Source organism: Triturus cristatus, chromosome 6 (assembly GCF_964204655.1).
Source record: "Triturus cristatus chromosome 6, aTriCri1.1, whole genome shotgun sequence".
Classification (NCBI taxonomy): domain Eukaryota; kingdom Metazoa; phylum Chordata; class Amphibia; order Caudata; family Salamandridae; genus Triturus; species Triturus cristatus.
Window position 1 is genome coordinate 789035853 of NC_140589.1, and position 25791 is coordinate 789061643.

General features: G+C 46.5%; 1 protein-coding gene across 2 annotated transcripts in view; it reads left to right on the forward strand.

The window, feature by feature from the left end:
• LOC146817881 (uncharacterized) overlaps positions 1–25791 on the forward strand; it is a 415767-nt gene that overhangs the window by 230093 nt on the left and 159883 nt on the right. For both annotated transcript variants that reach the window (XM_085611368.1, XM_085611369.1), the window contains exon 7: positions 23826–23937. In XM_085611368.1, coding sequence (XP_085467494.1) covers positions 23826–23937 — 112 coding nt within the window. The remainder of the gene's footprint in view (positions 1–23825; positions 23938–25791) is intronic.

Here is a 25791-nt window from a genome sequence, read left to right on the forward strand (position 1 = left end):
TCGGGGTGGCTGGACAGTACCCAATGTTATGTTTTATTACTGGGCAGCCGTGTTGCAACAAATGGGGGTTTTCTTTTCAGCTAGAGAGACTAGGAAGGATATTTTTTCTTCACAACTAGAACTTCCAACTATCTACGAATTATAACTGTGGAAAGACGTGGAGGGGTGTGTGTTAAGACGTATTGAGCCCAGCTACTATAAGAAGGTGAAGTTCAAAATCACTGGTGCAGCCCTTAAGATTTGGAATAAGATCAAGGGTAAAGTAGGAATCAAAAGATATAACAGGTATACTCTATTGTGGCGATCTCCAATTTTCTCCTCAGTATTTCATGATGTGGTATGCAATCCATGGGAACAAAATGGGCTGAGCAACCTGGCCGACCTAATTATTTTTTTTAAACAGTTATGCTCATTTGGTGATTTGCAGCAGGACTTCGGGTTACAGGCAAAAACTTTTTAAAAAAAATTGCAGATTAGTGATTTTTCTAGACAATTTAGGGACTGAACTTCTATCAGTTGAAAGAATCCCAGATTTATACAATATTGAATGATTTGGTACAAGATGACCTAGAATCACAAGAAGTCAGATGGGCAAAAAGACTGGGAACGTGTGGTGTAGATATTCAAGCCTCAATAGAGGTTGGTATGAAGGTGCTACTCACTGCTAGCTTGAGAACCCAACAATACAAACCAATATTTAATCTGTACTATACACCTGCCAAACTGTTCAGCTGGGGTAAAAGAATTAATGATAAGTGTCCCCGCTGTGGGGGGTGCCTACAGATATGGTGCATATGTTCTGTGTATGTGGAAAGTTGCAGGCATTTAAAGAGGGGCTCGATCTTTTATGGATGAAGGTATTTACCATAGAGATTCATTTAATTTCATCATTGCTGCTATTTGGTATCGATCAGCGCTCCTCAGGGGACCTGCGGCAGCTTGATTTTATCTTCATCTCCATGACTGTAGCACACCTCCTTATAGCCACAGCATTGAAAAATGCTGAACCACCAACAACACTGCCGTGGTTTTCCCATTTATGGAGTATTTATAACTTAGAAAAAACTTTACACAACTGTAAGGGAAGGAGTTCCAAGAAACGGGGGCCGTTGATCTGGTCAACAATGACAAATTGGATAAATGACAGTATTGGATTTAGTGACTGGTTAGACCCAGGGTCGTAACCCCCCAGGCCCAATTTACTAAAGCAATAAGTCCTTATTGGAGGTAACACTACTCGTTCGGGCTACGTAATCTGTTCTTTTTTCTGGATGGGGATTAACAGCCTGGAATCATGTGTTTGGCACAACGTGGTTAATTTAAGATCCCTGCTCTATATCCTCCCAAAACCGAATGTGACGATGTAATAGGGGTGATAAATTAGCCTTATGATGTATGGTGGAAGCGGTTTTGGATCAGAAAGTTAAGATATATATGGAATGAAATTTGTACACCCAGGAATATTTAATTCATGATGTATGGCAATTAACTAATTGTAATGCCTTACTATAGAGCTAAATCAGCTCTTTTATGAATTTCTGTGATTTGCTCTTTTTTGGCAATAAAAAAAGGAAACTTCAATATCAACAACCTCAAGTTCTTCTTCCACTTCTCCTTCATCTTGTTCTAGGTTTCTCGTGTACTTTTTTCCTGCTCAGAAATGATTTCAATAGAAGAAGTCGTTTAGGTTTCCCCAAAAACAAAACTACCTCAAAACAACTGTAATGTGCCTTTTTTGCAGGGCCTTGCAATGGCAGGGGAGCCCAATGTATTGCTCCAGATCCTCAAGAACTGTTTGAATGGGGATGAACACATGCTCAGGAACCTCTCGAACCTCTGCAATGCATTGTTCCTACGGATTTGCTGACTCTTCCTGAACCCTGGTAAAGCGGCATGGATGGGTCTGGCGTGCCCTGGTTTTACTGATACTAGCACTTGATACCTCAAAACTTGCAGGGCTAAAAAAGGGCTGAAATTAAAATGCAACAATACATTTGCAACTTTTTTTTGGTGGTTACATCATGCCTTCTTTCCAATACTTAGAACAATGGCTTTCTTAACAAGCACGATTTTTGAACAAAGTCACTACTTTTTTGTTATTGTAGTCCTCAGAACCGAAGTCCCTCTCTACGTTCTTGTGTGGTTCCCAAGTCCACTACCAGTACTGCGATCCTTTTTTGTACTACAATTCCAAAATTAAAATATAGCTGTAAATGTATTTCTTGTTGAGGTTCTTGCATTAAGTCTACTTTCAAATAAGATTCCAGAAAAGGTTTTGTTATCAAACTCAAGGTTTAAGAAATTTCCAGGGCTCATTTCCTGTAACCCAATACTTAGATTGGAAATGACGATCTGATTGGTTACACGCGGAACGCACCTAAAACAAGTTCCATCTTTTAGAAACAAGGAACCCACCCTTGTGCAGACACCATTTTGGATCCAACCTTGAACAGAGAAGAAGATTCCGAGCAGTGCAGCTCTACATCAGGAACAGAGACAGCAAAACCAAGACACGCCAGGCTCTACAGAAAGCCGAGTGACTTCTGTCCCACACCATGGGGAAGAGGAAGTGATCAAAGTGGGCAGCCACAAAAGGAATCCTCGGCACGATCATTTTTCACCCACCCAGGAGGTGAAAAAAAGTTCATGCCGGCAACGTTATTTTTACTCTTTGTGAGTAGGTGTTATAAAGTGGATATCCAGCATTGTACTCCAGCAGGGATGGTAAAGCATCTAAGAGCAAAGTGCATGCCAAAGAATTCTCCTGTGCGGAACAACATTTCTTTAATTTTTCCTTGAGAATATATTATGGTTCAGGTGTGATTTGAAAAAATAAGATTAAAATATGAGCATTTGCAAAAGTATTTGAAGAAAGTACCTTATGTTAGCAACACAACCGTTACAAAACCGTACAAAATGGGAATATCAAGCAGCAAACATAAAATCAGGGCTTAAAAGGAAGCAGATTTGATGACAAGTCATTAGTTAAAGGACGATAAAAAGCGATGGTAAAGGAGCTATTGTACTACAGTGAAAGAAAACGTAAAGAAACATAGATTCAGGCCCATATATAAATATCAAGGTTTTGCGGCGCCACGCATTAGGACGCATATATAACGGAAAACCTAACTGAGATTACTGAACCATGTAAAGCCACCTTGCATGGCTTGATAAATTGGCATGACTGTTTTTCTAATGACACTCACTTGAAGAAATGCGTTTTAGCCTTAACAGTTGAGAATATGGTAGATGTTTTAAAAAGTAAATGAAGATTGGACTTCCCATTTGATGAACTTAAGTTTATTGTTGAAGAATGTTTATTTAATATTCTCCAAGGAGTGACAAGTGGGGACGTCTTACTTTGTTGAAAAGACGCTTTCCTAATCTGGGAATGTGTCAGACTGCATGGATGGATGCTTGGGAAAGCCCATGCTGCACCCATGGCACCCCTTGCTGCCGCAGAGAAGCGCAAGGCAGCGATTTGAGCTGCCTTGGGTAGCTCTACATTCATCAAGCCATGCAGAGCCACGCAAGGTGGCCTTACATGGCTTAGTAATCTCATTTCGGTTTTGCGTTGCCCTTTCGTTCCATTGTGTGGCGAATGGGCGCCACAAAACCTTGATATTTATATATGGGCCTGAATCTATGTTTTTTATGTTTTCTTTCACTGTATTGCAATAGCTTATTTACCATTGCTTTTTATCATCCTTTAACTAATGACTTGCCATCAAATCTGCTTCCTCTTACGCCTACCGGTGAGAAGGCGATACCCACCTGCACGCTTTATAGTATCTACAAGACTTACAAGTGTCTATGAATTGGAGGAGTGCGATTATTTTTTACTATTGTTACATTCCCAGATTTACCAACACTGGTAGACCTTGAAATGTGTCAGAAATGTACGCCTCTACAACAAAGGCGCAATAAGGAGAAACATCTTTATTTCTCCTCATTACTTCCTCTTTGTACGTGTGCTGCATTATGCAACACACATAGAAAGAGGAAAATGCCTCTAAACATTGTTTTGTGTAGGTAGGTATCCCTTCCTGCACAAAAACAATGCTGCCTACAATGCAGGCTCCCCTGCACCAGGGTGCAAGGGTGCCTGTGTTGACGCTAGGCAGCAGTTTGTGAATCAGCGCAGGCAGAGACTAGGAATATTCTGTATAATGTTAAATACGCGACATTCCTGCTCTCTCCTGTTCATTTAGCTCTGCGCATCAAGGTGGCCTACTGTGTTGCACTGCTTGAAATATTGATAACTATGGACCTCAATGTCTATTTTTTAGACAAGGATGCCATAACTATTGGGAGGGAATCAGATATATGGTATATTACAATTGTTTATAGGTCTCCTTTTTGGGACAAACTACTACTTAGCCGCAGCGTAAATGTAAAGCATGTGTGATATGCTGTGACAAGCATCACCATTTTTAGCACCAGGAACTGTAAGGACATATATGTAGGCCAAAGGTCTTTTCCTGTAACTTAGAAGACCTAGGTAGTGCAGGAAGCGTTCTTTGCTTGGTTACACCATATGTTTACTGTTCTGTTGTCAAGTGTTGCACTGGTGGCTTCATTCTTCACGAGCAATTCCACTGCCATTTTCAAGTTGCCATGACAAAGAGACGCATGCTTCATGAATCATAGGTTTCCCGTCCTTATACGTATAACAAGGCTTGGTATTAGTTTTGATGCAAATCATTTGGCCTCCTATGGACCTCACCATGCAGATACCCCTTTGAGACTTGGTACAGTGCCTAGTAGTATGTGAGTCCTGATTTAAGTGGCATCTCCAATATTTGCAACAATGTTGCTTTTACTACACTATTGAAATCAGGGCGTAGCTATCAGTGGTGCAGATGGTGCAGCGGTACCTGTAGCGTAGCAAGGGTCCCGCAAGCCTCAAGGCTATGAAGGGCTATATGCCATTTGTCTTCCTGGGTAGGGATTGAAAGAAAGCCAAACCTAAGGTACAGTTAGGTCCCTTGCTCCTCTAGGCGCCGCTTTCATTGTACGAGCTGCACTAATGACAGGTACAGTCTCTGAGTTCCTCATTTTCTTTCATTTCTTCACCCTAATTCTATTCCTCTCTTCTATCTTCGTTTTTCTTTTCACTCTCTCCTCCCTAATCCACTTCCATTCTACCTGACTCTTACTTATTATTATTATTATTTATTTTTGTAGAGCGCATAGTCACCCTGAGGTATCCCAGCGCTAAGAAAAAACCCTAACTCTTCAGTTCAGTGGGCCAGGGGCAAACAAGAGGTGAAGAGGGGGGGAGGGGACAAAGAATCAGTGTAAGGGAAGGCGTGAGTCATTGGGGAAAAAGATGAGTCTTTAGCTGCTTCCTGAAGCGAAGGTATTGTGGTTCGAGTCGCAAGTCGCGAGGGAGCGAGTTCCAAAGACGTGCAGTTTGAACTGAGAAGCGTCTTCCTCCAGCTCGGGCTTTCTTGAATCTGGGGGTAGTGATGAAATTTTCTGTGTCAGACCGGAGGGATCTTGTGGCTTTATAGGGAGTGATGAGTTTACTAAGAACTGGGGGGCCTTGATTTTGCAGTAGTTTGTGGGCTAGGCATAAAGCCTTGAATTTGACTCGCTCCCTTATGGGAAGCCAATGGAGGAGTTTTAGAGCAGGTTTAGCGGAAGTTCTGACAGGGGTATTTGTGATAATCCGGGCTGCGGTATTCTGGATTCTCTGAAGCTTGTTGAGGGTCGCTTCAGGAGCGCCCAGATAAATCACATTGCTGTAGTCAAGCCTCGATAGTATAAGGCCTTGAATTAGCAATTTTTGGGAGTTGAAGGGTAAGAGGGGCAGAACTTTCCTCAGGGATTTCAGGAGCCCGAAACAGGTCCCGGCTACTTTCTTTGCCTGTACTGTAAATGAGAGGTCAGTATCGATCCACACCCCCAGACTTTTAACCTCTTCTTTTGGGTCGGGGGGGGGGCCCAGGCAGGCTGGCCAGATGTTAGGGGAGAGTGAGAGACCTTTCGGGCCGAGGAGCAGGACTTCAGTTTTTGTCCCGTTTAATTTTAGAGCTGACTTATTCATCCAACAATGGACCTGCGTAAGGCAGTTGAATAGGTCTGCTGATTGTTGTCTGGGGTGGGACAAAGACACCACTAATTGTGTGTCGTCAGCATAGCTGACGACGCTCACTCCGAATGGGGTGATGACCTCCTCCAATGTGGACATATGGATATTAAATAATGTGGGGCTCAGGGAGGAGCCCTGAGGCACACCACATTGGAGGGGCATTTCGGAGGAGCAGGCGTTCTTCTCCCAGATCTGGTAGGTCCGTTGAGCTAGAAAGGATGAAAGCCAGGATAAAGCCGAGCCTTCCACACCAACTCTTTTAAGTCTTTTGATAAGGAGTTGGTGGTTAACGGTATCGAATGCCGCACTTAGGTCGAGGAGGATCACTGCCACTGATCCTCCTCCGTCTAATAGTGTTCTGGCCTCCTCAACCGCTGCCAGGAGGGCGATGTCAGTGCCCTGTCCTGGTCGAAAGCCCGTCTGGGAACTTTTTAGTTTATTATTGACCTCAAGAAACTGCGAGAGTTTCCTATTGACCAATTTTTCAGCGATCTTGCTGACTCCTGGGAGTAGGGAGATGGGCCTGTAATTAGCCGGATTTTCGGGGTCGAGGGATGGTTTCTTTAATAGGGCTTTTACGACCGCCGTCTTCCAGCTCGGGGGAACAACTCCCTGTTGGAGTGAGGCATTGATCAAATGGGTCAAAGGGGGAGTGATCGTGTGGGCTACCTCCTTAAGGATCCAGAGTGGGGCGGGGTCCCTGGGGGATCCGCTCTTCATGGATTTGAGCGTGTTTCCTACTTCTTCAGTGGTAACTTGGCCCCAGGAAGAGAGACAGATAGATGATGGAGGGTACGAGGGGTCAATTTCTTCATACGGATTCGCAGAGGGAATTGAAACAAGAATTGTTTGAATTTTGTCATGGAAGAAATTAGCAATTGTTGGCATTTCTCCTGATCAGCTTTAGGATCAGTGGGGTGTCTCGGTCCCGGTTCTGGGGTTTTCAAAAGCTCTTTAAGGATGGCATAGGATTCCTTACTGGAGCATCCAGCTTTCTCTATTCTCCCCTGGAAGAAAATGCTTTTGGTTTTTCGGATAGCGGTTTTATAGGTTAATAGAGAGGTGGAATAGATGTCTTTATTAATTTCCGATTTATATCTTCTTCAAGAGCGTTCCGTTCTCTTGCACTCTTGACGCAGAGCTTTGAGCTCTGGGGTGTACCAGAGAGCAGAGGATAGTCTTTTAGGATGTTTAAGGGTCGTAGTTTTTGGGAGAAGTGTGTCTAGGGAGGAGGTGATCCACTCATTAAACTGTTTGTCAGCCATGGCAGGGTCGGTTGAAGGCTCGGGGATGGAGTCTGTAAGGGCGGCGGCCCATTCCTCAGGTGCGAGTTTGCGCCACCGTCGGTCGGTAACCTGAATTTTAGAGGTTAGGGGGTTCGTGGTGGAAATTTCCCATGAGATGGGGACCATAAAATGGTCTGTCCATGGAAGGGTCACGGGAGGTCTGGTGGTGACGGTTGCTATATTAGTGAGAATGGGATCCAACAAGTGTCCCTTCTCATGGGTAGGCTCGTTGTTGACCAGTCGGATGTTTAGAGATGTTAGGTCTTGCCGAAGGTCAGAGGCTAACCGATCCGTAGGGTCCATGAAGTGGAAATTTAGGTCACCTAGCATAAGGAAGTTGGAGGTGGACGAAGCTAGCTGTGACACTGATTCGATGACAGCATTAATAAAATTACCAGGAGCACCTGGGGGGCGGTAGATCAGTAGCCCTGACAGGGAGTGAGCTGGGGAAGTTTGGATGGAGAATTGACAGCTCTCACAGTCCTCAATGTGAGCGTTGGAAGTTCTACAAGTGAATTGTTCCCTGAAGATTATAGCTACCCCCCCTCCCCTCCCTTTGGGTCTGTGTAAGGCTTGACAAAGATACCCTGGGGGAAGGGCCGTAACGATGTCCGAGTCGGTGCTATCTGATAGCCATGTTTCCGTTAAAAACAGGAGGTCGAGATCCTGATCTTGAATTAGCAAATTGGTTTCGATCGCATGTTTAGAGAGGGAGCGACAGTTAAGGAGTCCCATCTTCAGTGCGGGTTTTGTCGAGTTCGGGGGAGTCGGATTGCAGCGCATACAATTGGAGAAGGTATAACCTTCAGTATGCGTGTGGTAACAGGCAAGAATTTTCTTAGGTTGTAGTGCGCGAAGTGCCTCTCCAGTATATATCACACGGTCACGAGGGCTACCTGGTAGAGTAACTGGGCCTGGGTCCGGCTGGGCCCGGATGGGCCCAGACGGGCTTGCCTTTGGTGCGCCTTCGGCACGCTGACGGCGCGCCCGCTGCGCCCGTCCGCTGCGCTCCCTGAACTGACACATAATTTATGGGCGGAAGGGGTGTGGGCAGGAGGTGGGCGTGGCCACCCGGAGGGGGCGTGTCCTGGTCTCCTCGCGGCCGGTAATGGCGGCGTGCAAGTGGGTCCTGTGTCCCACAGCGTTCAAATCAGCTGTTCCAGTGACACAGGTGAGTGCGGGGGGAAAGGTGCACGGTGGGTTTAAAAACACAGATTCAGACAATTTTTAAAAAAGATATTTCGATTTTGTGCTATGCGTTGCTCCCGGCTTCCGCCTCAGGAGTTTAGGGTGAAGTGCAGCTCTCGTAGTCAGAGCGCGCTTTTATCTGTTTTGGTAGGAGGTGGGCGTGGCCACCCGGAGGGGGCGTGTCCTGGTCTCCTCGCGGCCGGTAATGGCGGCGTGCAAGTGGGTCCTGTGTCCCACAGCGTTCAAATCAGCTGTTCCAGAGACACAGGTGAGTGCGGGGGGAAAGGTGCACGGTGGGTTTAAAAACACAGATTCAGACAATTTTTAAAAAAGATATTTCGATTTTGTGCTATGCGTTGCTCCCGGCTTCCGCCTCAGGAGTTTAGGGTGAAGTGACCCTTCTCTTGCTCCCCTTAACAATCTTTTTCTATACCCCACTTCTCCCTCAGCCTCTCTCCTTCTGCTTGTATCTTTGAGCTGCACGCCTCTCTTTCCCATCCTTTTATTAGCTTGTCCTTTCTATTCTCTCCTCCTTGTCTCTTCTGGAAATATATATTGTATTCCCTTCTGTCACTATCTCTCTGTCTCTGTATCTCTCTTTCTCTCTCTCCCTCTCTCTGTCCTTCTTTCTCCCTCTCTCTCCCATTGTCTTCATACACTCATTGACAGATTCCTCAATTCACCTTCCAGTCAGCCTCACACACAAACTATTAAACAAAGAAACACTTTCGGATAAAAAAAGCCAACCAACGCCTTTCAGTGTGACTGGGCTTACCTTATGTATGATATATGCTGTTTCAAACTTAAAGTTGTCTTTACGCCAAATCTTAAAACAGGGCAGGTTGACAACTAAATCCTACCTGACATGACACTGTGCCTGCTAAAATAAACATGTGAAATGTTTGATGAACATACACACAGAGGAGTGGGTTTTCGTGCTTAACGGTAACAAAAAGGTTGAGAAGCATGACTGCTAGTGAATAAGAAGGAATAAAAAGGATTAGCAGGTACTAAGGGAAACTGTGTGGGATGAGAAGGAGACCCTGGCACTTGGACCTGAAGCTAGGGTGCATATAACTTTATGTGCCAGTTGCTCTTAACCATGTGGCACTGATTTATAGCCAGTTGCTCTTAACCAGGTGGCACTGATTTATAGCCTGGTGATGATATATGGTGATGATTGTAAACTCAACACATTTGTCAGCGGTGTACTCCATCAGCAGAGTAGCCAGAAAATTAAAATAGCTCCCACTTTCAACTAAAGCACTGATTGCACCAAGCAAGCCTCTCTAGTGCAGCTTCCTTGTTTATTCCATTCATGCATCTATCCATTCATTCTTTCACCCTTCTATCCACCTGCTGATACGCACTATTTCACATTTGCATTCTGGCATCCATCCATTCCTCATCCAACCACTTATCCAATCTGCCACCCATCCGTCCAGCCATCCTTCCCCTCTGCCATCCATCCATCCATCCACTATGTTTAAAATCCACTCATCCACTGCGTGATCCTCTCCTATCATCTCTACACTCTGCAACCCAGCCATTCATTCTACCATCTATCCATCTAGTTTACCATCCATCCATCAACTCTGCCATCCATCTATCTCGTCTTCTATTCATCTATCTGTGCACCATGCTATCCATTCACCCATCCACTCTACCATTTCTCCATCAATCAATCTACTCTGCCATCCATGCAACCATCCATCCACTCTGCCATCCACCAATCCACTCCGCCATCCATCATCCATCTATCCATCCATTCACTCTGCCATCCAACCACGAACCACTCTGCCATCCATCCACCCTCCCATCCATCCAGCCATACACTCTGCCATCTATCTATCCACTCTGTCATCCATCTATTCACCTATCCATCTATTCATCAATCTGCCATTCATACATCCACTCTGCCATCCATTTGTTCACTCTGCCATTCATCCATCCACTGTACCACCCATCAAACCATCCACTCATCCATCTATCCACGTTGCCATCTATCCATCCCTACACTCTGCTATCCATTCACCCATTCTTCCATCCATCCACTCCGCCTTTCAACCACCCATCCACTCTGCCATTCATCCATCAATGCATCAACTCTGCTGTCCATATCCCTCCACCAATCCTCTCTGCCATCCATCATCTACACATCTATCCACTCTGCCATCCTAAACTCTATCCACTCTGCCATCCATACCTCCACCCACTGTGCCACCCATCCACCCACTCACTATGCCATCCATCCAACCAGGAATCTATCTATCTACTCTGTCATTTATCTATTCACTTTGCCATCCATAAAATCTATCTGTCAACTCTGCTATCCATCCATCCACTTTGTCACCCACTCTGCCGTCATCCATACACCTAGCCATCCATCCATTCATCTTTTCACCCACTCATCCAGCCATCCTTTTACTCTGCCATACTCTCACCTATCCATACACCTATCAATTCATCCCTTTAATCTGCCATCCTTTCACCTGTCCATCCATCAATCCTTCTACATGTCCATTCACCTATCAATCCACCCCTTTACTCTGCATCCTTTCACCTGTCCATCTACCTATTCATTCACTTACCTATCTATTCATTTACTCAGATATCCTTTCACCTGTCTATCCACCTATCATTCACTCATCCTTTGACAACTCATTCATCCACCCACTCATTCATCCATATATCCTTCTTTCCACTATTTCTTCTTTCTTTTTCTGTTCTATTTACCCAGCTGTCTTTTTTCCCTGCTCCTGCTTGCTCTTCCACTGACGCTGTATTCTTGCCGAGATTCAGACAGAAGAGGCATATAAAGAGCCCTATTCTCATTGTAGCTGCTAAACCAGGGGTTTCACAATGCCCCTGTACTCCATCAAGCATCTCTCAGCATACTCCTCTTCTCTATACTCCCCAATCTCCTCCACAGTCACACAGTGGGAATGCAAGACTCAGTGCTCTGAGGAGTATGTAAGCTGTCTTGTTATGCTTTATAAATGCTGAATAAATGTGAATTTAGCTCAAGGGAATGTACTGAAACATAACTCTAAGGACCATATTTATGTAGGGGCTGTTTTGCTTTTGCACCATGCAACGTAGTGCATGCACGACACAACCCTAAAGTACGATGTATTAAGCCATGTAAAGGCCACTTAGTGTGCCTATGAGTGGCTTGATATTTCGGGAGTAACACAACACAGCGCAGATCTCTGCATTGTGTTACTCTGCGCCTGGGAGGTGTTCCATGTACGGTGCGTGGGTGTTCCCATGCAACATCCATGGATTTTGATGCAATCCCAGACCTACTTTTACTGGTAGACCTGAAAATGCCCCAAAATGCTACTGCTTTCCAGTTGAGGCGTAACAAGGAGAAATATCTTTATATCTCTTGCATCAAATGCAGACTAGTTTCATACCCGGATATACAGAGACATCCCTCTTAATGGCCATGGAGGACCTGAAAAAAACCTTGGATCAAGGAGGATCAGCTGCGCTCATTATTCTTGACTTGAGCGCAGCTTCCAACACTGTCTCCCATGCCATCCTCCTACATAGGCTGAGGGCACTGAGCATCACTGGAAAGGCACTAAAATGGCTATCCTCATTCCTTGTTAATAGAAGCTTCCAGGTCAGGAAAGGACCCTGTCGGAGGTTTTTCAATAGTGTCGTACACTGACAACACCCAGATTGTCGTTTCCCTGGCTCCTAACATCAGCCTTACATCTGAGAAACTGTCTACCTGCATGGAACAAGTGAATAATTGGATGGATACCAGTTGCCTTAAACTAAAAGGCGGTACAAAAGGGGGTGGTGATGGACGGAGCATCTGAACCAATCAAACACTCACACCCAGTCAACAGATCTGGATTTGATCCATCGCCGTTCTTTAGCCCACTCTGCCACCCCTGTTCAGACATGGCCATTTGCAAATCAGTCTGACCCTGTGCCTCATGGGAACAGTCCAGCCCGAACTGCCAAGCCATGCCTTCCCTGGACCGGAAACAAGCTTCCTAGGACCGGTTTCTGGCATTTCAGCCGTCTTCAGCCAGGCTTGCTTGAATCCAGTGGCAAAGTGAGCAAGGGACTCACGTCTGAGCATACCCTGCCAATATATGGTGAACAAAGCGGTACAAAAGGGGCTGGTGATGGACGGAGCATCAGAACCAATCAAACACTCACACCCAGTCAACAGATCTGGGTTTGATCCATCACCGTTCTTTAGCCCACTCTGCCACCCCAGTTCAGACATGGCCATTTGCAAATCAGTCTGACCCTGTGCCTCATGGGAACAGTCCAGCCCGAACTGCCAAGCCATGCCTTCCCTGGACCGGAAACAAGCTTCCCAGGACCGGTTTCTGGCATTTCAGCCGTCTTCAGCCAGGCTTGCTTGAATCCAGTGGCAAAGTGAGCAAGGGACTCACGTCTGAGCATACCCTGCCAACTTATGGCGAACAAAGCGATACAAAAGGGGGTGGTGATGGACGGAGCATCAGAACCAATCAAACACTCACACCCAGTCAACAGATCTGGGTTTGATCCATCACCGTTCTTTAGCCCACTCTGCCACCCCAGTTCATACATGGCCATTTGCAAATCAGTCTGACCCTGTGCCTCATGGGAACAGTCCAGCCCGAACTGCCAAGCCATGCCTTCCCTGGACCGGAAACAATCTTCCTAGGACCGGTTTCTGGCATTTCAGCCGTCTTCAGCCAGGCTTGCTTGAATCCAGTGGCAAAGTGAACTAAAAGGCGACAAAACAGAGGTCATGGTTGTCGGGAATAATCAATCTCTCTGGGACCATCTCCTGTGGCCATCACGCATGGGTGGCTGTCCTTCCCCCAAATCGGAAATAAAATGTTTATGCGATTTGGAGAAAGATATCACCATGGCCCCTAAGGCCAAAAAAGTGGCAGGGACATGCTTCGGGCTTCTTTTTCTTTTTTTTTTTTAAAGAAACCTTTATTTGACTTCAAAGAGTTACAGACATGGGCCTACACCCACTTGGGCCGGCCGCTAATTAGTACGAGATGTGTTATTTCACCGTTATACAGACATGTCAATCAAAAGACCCCGTTAGTCTAGCAGCACTCTGAGTGAAGGCAGCGGTTGTAGTCGAATAACAGTATTAAAGACGGTTTCATCTTTCAATTTAAAACTTATAAACATTTCACACAAACAAGGCAATAAGAATTGTAAGTATCAGTACGTGCTCCCCGGGACAGGAAATTCCGCTCTATATATTAATCATGAATGGTCTGTGACAGAGGAGGGGGGGGCCTGGGAGCAGAGGAAAAGTCAAACTGTAGCATACTCATAACATAGCAAATTAGGAATGTTCAGCTAGGGGGACAAAGGAACATCCAATACTATTGCCAGAGGAGGGGCGCAGATGTCTCCGCGATAAGAATTCCACGGACCCCACACCTTAGTCCATTTCCGAGGCTTGCCTCTCGCCACATACACCGTCTTTTCTCTAAACATGCACCAGTCCATATTCTCCTTCCATACCGAGACCGTGGGTGACCTCTGGGAACCCCATAACTGTGCGATGTTGCGTTTAGCCACCATATTCCCCAAAGTCGCCCACTGCGTCTGTGCCACATTATAATCATTTGGCTCCCACACGTTCAGCAGACACCTCCTAGCTTCTGGTAACAGAGCAACATGTGTGACCTCTTCCATTACCGCATGCACCCGATTCCAAAAGCGAGCCACCTCAGGACATTCCCATATGACGTGAAGGAAAGTACCCAGCAAACCACAGCCACGCTTACACAATCCATCCACGGAAAAACCCATGCGCATCAGGCGGGGTTCAGTGACATACACTCTATGGAGTATCTTCAGTTGTACATGCCGAAGGCGGGCCGGGATTGCCACCACCCTCGGGGAGGCTACTGCCGATACCCAGTCCTCATAATCTAATTCCAAACCGTCAGCTAACCAGACCTCCCTCAGGTGGGTCAACAGGTCCGCCCGTTCGTTTATAAGCTTTTTATAAATCAAGGAGATTGTGCTGTCAGGCACGTAACCATCTAGCACCCTGTCCTCCAGTGGGGAATTTTCCGGGATAGCAGTAACATCAGGGAAAACCGAGCACAACGTATGGCGGACCTGAGCATACCGGAAGTACTTCCTATCATTCAGCTTATATTCCACTTTCAGCATTTCAAACGTTTTAAACTTCCCTTTCACCCAAAAATCACTCACCTTACATATGCCAATCATATCCCATTTCTCAAATCCTTTTGTTTTCCACAAACAGCCCAGCCTTTCTGAAGCATACAGCGGAGTCGCTCGAGTCAGGCGGTCCTTCCATCCCATCGCAGCATTCGCAGCATGCCACACACGTACTGCTATCTTTGTTGGGCCTGTCAACTGCACACCGGGAGACTTCGAATAAAGTGCCCTATTGTAATCCCCACCAGGCAATAACATTTTATCCATCTCAAACGCCGGGTTCAGGGCCGGTCCGTACATCCCGTGATTCACCGCCGCCAATTGGGACGCCCAATAATATCGCTTGATATCGGGGGAGTGCAATACCCCCATCATACCAAGGGAGTGTCAATTTTGTGAGAGCGATTCGCGATCGCCCGTCCCAGAACAATTGCCTCTGCAAACTCTCCACCTCACGGAAATAGTGGACCGGTATAACGTCAAGTGTGTTTTGTAGTGCATACAGGAATCGTGGTAGCGACATCATTTTAAACAACGCCGCACGTCCGAGCGGCGAAAGCGGAAGCCGTCGCCAACCCGAAACGTCGGCCTTTAGACGTTGAAGTGGGGGAGTAAGTTCCGCTCATAACGGGCCACAGGGTCTAATGTTATGAAGACTCCCAAGTATTTAAACCCCGACTGCGAAATCTGGATAGGGCAGCCACGCGGAAGGAGAGGAGCATCACCTGAGAGAACGTAGACGCATGACTTAGTCCAGTTAATGACCAAGCCGGAGTTACGACCAAATGAGTTTAGAACATCAACTAATACAATTAAAGACTGCCCGAGAGATGTGAGGTATAGGAGAATGTCATCCACATAAAGAGAGATGCGGTCCTCAAATTCAGGTGTCCACCTGATGCCCCGCAATGAGGGCTCCCATCGTAGCCAGGCAGCCAGAGGTTCCAAGGCAAGTGCGAAGAGGAGGGGCGACAACGGACAACCCTGCCGCGTGCCTCTTCCCAACACAAAGGGTGTCGACACTCTGCCATTCACTACCACCTGAGCCAATGGTTCATCATACAACAACTTTACCCAACCGATAAACCCGGGGCCAAAACCAAATTTCGCGAGCGCCGCCCAAAGATACGGCTATTCTAGAGTATCAAACGCCATTGTTGCATCCAAAGACGCCAAAATGGCCGGCTCACGTATGTACGCCGCTCTGGCGAGCACTCCATGAAGACGCCTCAGGTTCAGAGCCCTGTTACGGTGAGGTATGAAACCAGACTGATCCGGATGGATCAAGTCGCCAACGACCCTAACCAGATGATTAGCTAAAACCTTAGCCAGAATTTTGGGCTCAGCGTTTAACAGTGAGATGGGTCTATAAGAGATACATCGATCCCGCGACTTCCTCTCCTTGTGAATCACGACTATTGTAGCAAGACGCTGATCATAGGGGAGGGAGCCCACTTCTCGTGCTTCAAGAAACATTTCGCGTAGATGAGGCGCCATCTTGTCTGGGCGCAGTTTATACAGTTCGATGGGAAGGCCATTAGGACCCATGGCCTTGCCGGAAGCGACCGAGCGAATGGCCAAAGCAATCTCATCAGGCGACAACGTCGCATCCATCAGTATCCTATCCTCCTCCGACAAAGACGGCAACGCAATATCTCTCAGCAATAGATGAGAGCCATCCTCAGGGCGGTCCGAGACTGGAGAATATACTTCGCGGAAATAAGCCGCGAAACATTCAACAATTTCCACAGGGTCAGTCACACGCACGCCATCCGCTCTCTCAACAACCGGTACCACTCGACTCGCTCTCTCTTTCTTGTCCAACCATGCAATCAATTTTCCAGCCTTATCCCCCACATCGTATAAGCGCCCTTGTTGCTCTCTACTCATCACTTTGGCAGCATCGGTGACCAACGCTCTATAGTCAAGCTGCTTGAGACTGAGAACGTGCAACTTATCATTCATAACACCCAGCTCCAGGTCCCCCTCCAACTCGGCTATTTCGTTTTCAAGGCGAACCACCTCCTCAATCTTGCTTTTCTTGGTGTGGGAAATTAGAGAAAGGGCTTGCCCACGGATCACTGTTTTGAAGGCTTCCCACAAAGAGACAGCAGATGATACTGACCCCACATTTTCATTGAAATAGTGTTCGAGAGACTTGACCAGTTCAGCCCGGATTTTAGGATCACACAGGCACCAAGGGTTAATCGGTGCTACCCTCCCCCCAGCCCCGGGGGTGACCTCCATGTGCAACAGTAGTGGGGAGTGATCAGAAATACCCCGGGCCAGATGTCTTACTTCCCTAACCATCACAGCTTGGGCCGCCGGCATAAGGACATAATCAAGTCTCGATAGACTTCCATGAGCCCCTGAGTGGAAAGTGTATTGCGCCTGTCCCGGCTGCATTAATCTCCAGCAGTCTATCAGTCCGAGGGTATCTATAAACCCACTCAGCCAGGTCTGTGCCCCAGGGAGATCCCTGGGAGGGTGACGATCCGCTCTACCGGATACGACAGAATTAAAATCGCCCCCCATCACCAGAACCCCCCCCCCCCCCCCCCCCCCCCCCGGGAGTCCCAAGACCATTCGCCCCAAATCAGCAAATGTTACAGTCTGCAATCCTGGTGGGACATAAACAGAAACTAGCGAGACAGTTCTGCCCTCCCATCTTCCTACGAGTGCAGCATACCGCCCTCTGTCATCATGAATCATATCATCCACCTCCAACGGGAGAGAGGCTCTAACCAAGATGCCCACCCCCCTCGAGCCAGAAGTGAAACCGGAGTGGACAGCGAGACGATATCCCCGCCTAGTCATAGCATGGCAAGAATTCCCAATTAGATGCGTTTCCTGCAGAAAGACAATGTCTGGCGAAAGTCATCTCAAAAACTGCAGCACTACCCCACGTTTAATCCTGTCCCCCAATCCATTCACATTCCATGAGAGTACTCTCAATCCCCTACTCCCATCCCAACCTCGTGCACAACCCCCTCCCCCCCAGAGAACACGAACCCGACCACCAGTCGTATAGCGTTACGTTGCCTTGTGAAACATTCAAACATTCCCCAGCCCCCCCCCCCCTCCCCCCCAACGTTCCCGTTACAACTCCCCCCACCCTGCACCCCTGCATGAGCCCGTGTAGCCCCCCCAACTTGCAGTGTGCCTGTCGCCCTAGCATTAACTAATCTACAAAAAGAAACCCCAGAGGAGGAAAGAGCCTCACTAAGCACCCCACAACCCCCGGGCATTTAAGAATAAGGCACTGAATAGAAACATCGAACCAAAGCATGGAAGTGTCATCGCAATGTTCAGTCACCAGGAACCAAGAGTCTATTCCTGCCCTGCCAAGCCCTCTCTGTTCTCCTCAGTCTGTCCCTCTCGACTTCGTCGCTGGAGAAGCCAATCTCCAACCACCTCCGGCCGATCGAAGAAATGTGACTGATCCTCAAACTCAACACGCAACCTGGCCGGAAAGAGCATCGCATATTTCAGTTCCATGTCTCTCAGTCGCCGTTTAACACCCATGAACCCCTGTCTCTGCTTTTGGACCGATTGTGTGAAGTCCGGGTTGAAGCTTATATTAGTGTTCGCAAACTTCGTCGGCCCACTCACCCTCGAGGCCTGCAGGATAGCGTCCCTGTCCCTAAAATTGAAAATTCTGGCAATGATAGGCCGTGGGGGAGCGCCCGTTTTCGGCTTACCACCCGGAACTCTATGGGCCCGCTCGACCGCAAAAAATTTACTCAATCCTTTGGGTGCAAGATGGTTGATCACGAGGTCTTCCACGAAGAGGTCGGCCGCAGGAACCTCCGATTTCTCCGGCACCCCTATTATGCGCACATTATTCCGCCGAGCCCTACTTTCAAAATCCTCCAGCCGACGGACAAATAAATCATTGGATGTCCGCAGATTACGGACCTCGGTTTGCAGGTCGGACACGTCCGTTGTCAGGCTCGACGTTTTCAGACCCAAGGATTTGACCTTTTCATTCGTTTTTGAAAGGTCCACTCTGACTAGATTAACGTTGATCAAAACCATGTCCAATTTATGGGCCAAGGTGTCGAATTGCTGACCAACAGCAGCTTTCATCTTGTCGATGGCACCCATGACGTCCTGCAATGTTAATTCTGCGGACGATCCCGGGCCATCCTTGGATCTCTCCGGTGACTTATGCAGTCCACTAGGGGATCCTTTTGACTGAGCATAGCGGTCCATGTTATTAGGTTGGGTATAACCTCCCCGCCTAGCCGTCTTGGATTTTTGTTTATCTCCGTCCAATCTAGCCGGCATTGTCTGATGGCCACCAAGGTTGTCGTCCACCAACACGATTAGTAATCCCCGGACATCCGATCTAATGAGCCTCGGCGATCACGAAATGTAGTCCAGACTAGTGTCCAAGATCCTGGCAGGATTCCCAATCTTCCCACTATCGATGTGTCGCTGACAATCCAGGGTCCCTCAGCCAGTTTCAGCGAGGAGACCCGAAACCGAAAGTGAAAGTGTGGGGTACGCACCAGCCCGAGTCCTGCATGCCGTTGTTGTTCACTTTCTGCCCGGGCACCACGCCAACTCGAGTCCGGGGCAAGGTCAGGAGTAGGGCACCAACTTGAAGTCGATGCTATCCCGGTTCCTGAAGTCCGGTTTAAGTTTGGACAACGGGTATCACCTCCGCTTATATTCGCCTTTAGAACCCCTTCGATAGAATCAGGATATATTCAGGATAGACGTGGGAGGTTGCGGAGGCCCTCAGGAGCCCTGTGCCTACGCGGCCATCTTCGTTGCGCGCTAGGCTCCTCCCCGCTTCGGCCTTCTTAGAGCTGTTTCTAGGTTTGACAGAAAACATCTTGCAAAGTTTCTGGTTATGAATGCAGCATTAATAGGGCAAAAGTCCTTTGTGTAACAAAAGGTGCTTGTGGATTAGGTTTTGTTTGTGAAAAAAAATTGAATGCAGACTTAAAATGATTTAGACGCAAAATATAGCAGATATTATTTTTTGCAAAGTTTCACAATCTGTTGTCTGAACTTTTGCTCCGGTGCAAAAAAAGATGTATGCATGCAATGGCTCCAGCACAAAATGTGTTTTCTTCATTCCCCTTTAAGTGTGCATCAGAAATGGTTCATAAAGAGCACTTGATCACATTTTTGCACCAATGCAAAGGTTTATGTAGTCATACTCAAGGAACAGCCTGAATCTAATGAGAACTTATTCTGAGCAGGTATGGAAGAGATGTGGGAGTGAGCGATCCCGATTTTGTTGACCAATGTGCTAGTTAAACTTTTATTTGGAGCTTTTATATCCTTGGATAGTTTCCAATCATTGCATTTTATACTATTGTATTCTTTTCTTTGGACGTGCTTTGTGCAAAAACCTATTTCTTCTTTTGTCCCTAAAATAAATATTAGGTTCCAGCGCAAACTTGCTTTTACGGAGAGGCATTGTGGGTGTTGCAGTTCTGAGCAGAAATGCTAGAAGCAGAAGAAACATTGCCAGAATGCGCTACAACGAAATTTGAATATCAGAAGTGGTTACAGTCACCTTGTCATTATTTAAACGCATTCTTTTTGCAATTCATGGAATACTTGTGTATTCAGACAGCAAGGAAAAAAACTCCAAGCCTGATTCACAAACAGCCTCCGCACTTGTGGCTGAGGTCCCGCAGTAGTGGCGGGAGCTCTGCGGGACCCCCAGCGCCTTGAGACCTTAACGGGTGATTAGTCATGCTTTACAAAAACCCTGATTGATTAATTGACCGCTGCACTGCAGCTACCCATTGAAATGCCCCTCCACTAGTGCGGAACCCCCCGCCATGAATGCAGGGCCCCCCTGCCACGATTTCAGGGCCGCTGACACGAGTGCAGAGGCCCTTTGTAAACCGGGCCCTGAGTTTACAGAGTTACAGAAATGTAGCCCAGACTTCAGAGCGCCCTCTTTTGTGTGTCACGGTTGCCACCTACTCAGTACCAAGAAACGCTATGCATGTATGCATCACTTTAGAAGCTGCTTAACATAATATTCAGTAATATAGTCCTCGTTACCTCTTCATGCCTACTATACCAAATGAATGAATCTGTAATGAATGAAGCATGGGAGAATGGTCTCAGACTAATGAAATTACTGGTCTGCCAGAAAGCAGTTTCACAACTGTTGTTCAAGTAAGTAATTTACGCTGTGTCCCTGGCGGAGGTACTGTTACTGGTGCCAGTTAGTCTGCTCCATGGCCTCCCAGACTTGACACTGACACCCTTAAGGGCATCCTACATGCTGCAGCAAGTCTCATATAGGGCCTGAAGAAATGAGATCAGCTCATCCCTCTCATCTCTGTTGGCGCCCCTTGCTGGCCAGCACCACCTTCGAAAACCATCTTCATCATTTACAAAGTGATCACGACCAGTACCCCTGCTTAACTTGCAGAAAAGATCTGCATCTCTATGGTGCACCCTCAGCTAAGACATGATCAGACTGCAGACTAAGAAGTGTAGAAAAGAATAAAACAAGGGCAGCAGGCCTTTTGTATCTATGGACCATTATCAGGAGCAACATCCCTGTATCCATCAGGACCGCGCCAATGCTGCTCTAATTTTGGAAAGGGTTGAAGACTCACCTAATTATAGAATACTCCCTTTCCTATCATTCTTTGACTATATGCTTGTCTTTGACCCTGTACAACACTCCTCTGCCTTTAGGTGAGGATTTGCCTCTATAGAAATACCACATACATTCATACGCACATCAGTAATTGATACATTAAGGCATATTGGAATTTCTCATAGAAATATTCAGGTAATGGAAAAATGTAACCCAACATTAAAAAATGCAGTAGTTTGAAAGGCAGGAATAGATCGAAGCAGCCATTAAGTGCCTGTACAACAAACCGGTAATCATGTTGTATATTACATCACACAGGCACCTCAGGCACCCTTGCTCTTTTGAATACATTCTCGTGGCCCCTGAATTCCTCCACTGACAAGTGCACCCCTGATGTTGCATAGAAAATTTTGAAAGTGCCCCCAAATAATTGTTTGGCATCTACAATGACCTGGTTGCTTCAAAGTCATTTCAATCCACCCCTATTTGTTCTGGCGAATTTTGTAAAAACCTTATGAATCCTGTCTGTTCATTGGTGCACCCTACCATATCTTTGTAAGGGTTTTCAACAGTTTAACAGAACCGGGAATCTGACATAATTCTCCATCAGCAAACTCGCCATACCACAAGCCAACATCTCAAGATTTGGAATCCCATTCCTTGATGTTCAGGGCTCTTCACTTTGAAACACCCTCCAATGCACTTTAAGCTAAAAGGCGGCTATCTTAGATGTCTGAAGGGACTTAAGATCTAAGGTCCTGATTACGACTTTGGCTCAGTTGTGCCGGCTCAATGCCAGCACAGCTGCGCCCAAGCTGCACAAGGACCACCCGCCTTATTATGAGTTGAACTTGTGTAAGGCAGACAGTCCTTCACCTTTCCCATGACGGTGCCTGGAAAACAGGCACCGCAAAGGGAACGGCAAAAACGTTCCAGCACGGCATGGACGGTGATGTCCATGCCGTGCTGGAACTTTGGGGGAATACAGACAGAGAGGCACATGTTGTGCCCCTTATTTGTATCCCCATGGCGGGGGAGGAGGGCCTCCTTTTTACTTTCCACCTGCAGCCTTATCATGGAGAGGCTCCCGCCATGTAATGGCTGGCAGTGGCGGAGCTCGTAATATGCTCAGCTGCACTGCACCAGTCCTCCTGAGTATGTTACATTGTAGTGCAGCTCTGCCACAGCCAGGGAACGACTGTACCCTGGTGCAGTCAGTGATCCTCCTCCGCAAATACTTTTAAAGTCGTAATGCGGCAGCCGGACCACCACCAGCACAAGTGTGGCGGTTTTATGACTGCCGCACTCGTAATCAGGCCGTAAGTTATCATTCTAGCCTGTGATTAGACGACACCCTCATCCAACAGCCAGCCATCTTTTAGCATCAATGATACACTGGAACCTCTCACCATGATACAGTGCTGCTCCATCAGATGCCCAAGGACAGCCATCTTTTTTCGCTTCATCCCCCTCCTCTTTATGTATCATGGTGTGCTGCACCAAAACTCTAGCAGTTTATCTTCTATTCCAGAGGTCTTCAAACTGTTGCGCCCCCCCCCCCCCATGATGGTGGGTGTTGATACCAGGCACTGGACAATAGGATCACTTAGTATGCCCCAAGAGAACAAACGACAAACATCAGAGTGAAAAACAGTGCTGTGATTTTAGTGAAGTATACTAGAGAATCTGTGAGCGGCTCTGCAATGGCCACCAGTAATAGCCAAGGTATTCAAGTTATTAAAACTGCTCAAAGCTACCAAGTAACACCATTTATTCCAAACCGCCTTCAGCCAGTTCTGGTAATTTAGACAACAGCTGGTTGCATTTTGAGACTTGTTGTTTCACATTTAACATTGTAAGGATTGGTTAAAAAATTCCAGCAGGCAAAGTGCTTTTGGCAGAATGAATTGACAGCTTGGGGTAATAAAGGGGCAAAATAAAAGGTAGCGTATAAGAGGGGTGAAACCCTGAAACCAGTCCTAGGATGCTTGTTTCCGGTCCAGGGAGGACCTGGCTTGGCAGTTCGGGCTGGACTGTTCCCATGAGGCACAGGGTCAAGACTGATTTGCATATGACCAGGTCTAAACTGGGGTGGCATGGTGAGCAAAAGAATGATGGATTTAACCCAGATCCCTTGACTGGGGGTGAATGTTTTGATGGTTCTGCATTCCGTCCATCAATTGTGTGTCTTTTGCTTTTTATTAAATGAGAAAAGCCAGTGTGTCTCTACTCAAATTGACTTTATCTTTTGTGCAGTATTGCTTTTCTTGGACATTTTAATTTGCAAAATGGTTGCATTGGTATTTTGTTTTTTTTATAAACATCCAGCTGTACCTGTCGTTCCTGTTATTTAAATGATGTGCATTATACTCCAGCCCAATGCTCATGTCAGGCTGAACTGCCCTAAATGAGTAAAGTATGGATTGTGTAACGTGCTCAGCACTGTGCTTCCGCTCACAATATATGATTATTCTTACTTTCTTAGGCCAATTAGGCCAGGTATTGGCGAAAGACAGAAGACGTTTGAGGAGTTTGTAGAAGAACAGCTGAAAGTGGACTCCGAAATAGTAGAAAAACAGCCGCCAGAGAGGAAACAGGTACAGAACACATAGCAACATATATGCAAAATAATATTTCCCTATTTTATGGGCATTTCTTATATGAAATGGAAGACAACTTGTAATGACAATACTTGAGAGGAACTTTGGGGGTGCAGCTTTACTGAATTTGTTCAATGTTTGCTTAGTATTATTGTATATGTGTGCTTTACTCGCCAGCAACTCTGAAAAATCTCTCCAGCGGTGCCAAGTAAGGGATCCCCCAGGCGTCAAGGAGCAACTCTGTCACCTAACACACCCAAGGGGGTTTCCAGTTGATATTCGCAGGACCCGAAACAACATCCCTCTATCCATCAGGACCACTCAAACCCTGCCCCAATTTAGGAAGATGCTGAAGACATACCTCTTTATGAAACACCACACAGGGCCGGCTTTAGGGTGGTGCGATCGGTGATGGATTTAAAACCACCTGTTGCACTGTTCCTTGCCTTCAGCAATCTTCAGGCAACAATAAAAATGTCAAGTTAACGCTGGTAAATAATGGACCTGCTGGAGGGAGATTCTAGTTTTGTCTAGTGGAAGTTGTGACTCATCATAAAGTAGTGCAGAGAGTTATTATGCCTGCATCAAATAAAGCATACCATGGGGATCACAAAGGTGCACACAATGTAGATAGTTCGGTTGCTTACTGTTTTTTTCAGGCAGCTGCTTTTATTACCTGCAGTTTAAAAGTGGCGATCCTAACATAGCACAGTGAGCTATTAACTGTCCTCAAAGAGCTGCATACAAACTGCAAGGTATAGGTTAGAGCATTATGATTTTTTCCCCCAGTCGTTCATTATTATAATGTTGCTAAAAAAGGTTTATTTGGGTAATTTGTTTAGAGAACTATTGGCGTTGCCAATGCTTGTTTAATCAGGCTTACATGACACTGATCCATATATGTTTTGGAAAATATTATCTGCTTCTTGGAGTGTTTAAATTTGAAGTACATATTCTGCTTTTATTCTTCAAACCTGCAATGAACAGGAAAGACTCTAAGAATATAAGTAGTTTGTGAGAAAGTCACCTCTGAGTTTCATGACCTTATAAAGGAACTACTTGGTGACTTGTAATATCCTTATAATGCACAGCGGGGTGCTTTATCCCATATTCCATATATCAGCCTACGTCTGACTATAACTTTGTGGGAGCGAGTCATACGGGCCAATTAACATGAATCTATTGCAATTGAAATGAAAACACTAAGGGGCAGATTTACAAGAAAGTGACACATCTGTACAGATGCGTCACTTTCCCTGCGCCACCCTTAGAAACCCTTGCGCTACCATAGATGCACCGTATTTACAATACGGCGCACTATGGCGCAAGGATTGACAGATACGTCAAAAATTCTGACGCATCTGTTGGCGGAAAAGTCACGCATTTGGTGGAGTCGAGTCGCAAGCATGACGCAACTCCAGCAATGCGTGTTGAGGCCTATTCCCACTACACTGCGTCACTACTTACGCCTGCTTGAAGCAGGCGTAAGGTTTTGACGCAGCGGCGTCCTAAAAGTGGCGCAGTGAAATCTTGTAGATTTCACTGAGTCACTTTTACGAGGCCTTCCTGCGTGGGAACGCCCACCCTGCATACATTATACCTGACGCAGGTATAATGTGACGCAGGGCTTTACAACGTGACGCATCTCCCTAAATACCTCACGTTGTAAATAGGCCGCATTGTTTGCGCCGCTGTTGCATCAAAAGAGTGACGCAACTGCAGCGCAAAAGTCACGCAAGGGGCTTGTAAATCTGCCCCTAAGATGTTTAGAAATACATTTTTCTGGCCTATGCTTAACTAGGCCTCAACTAGCCCTCGTCTCCATTTTGAATAATATGGCTGTAGTCTCAT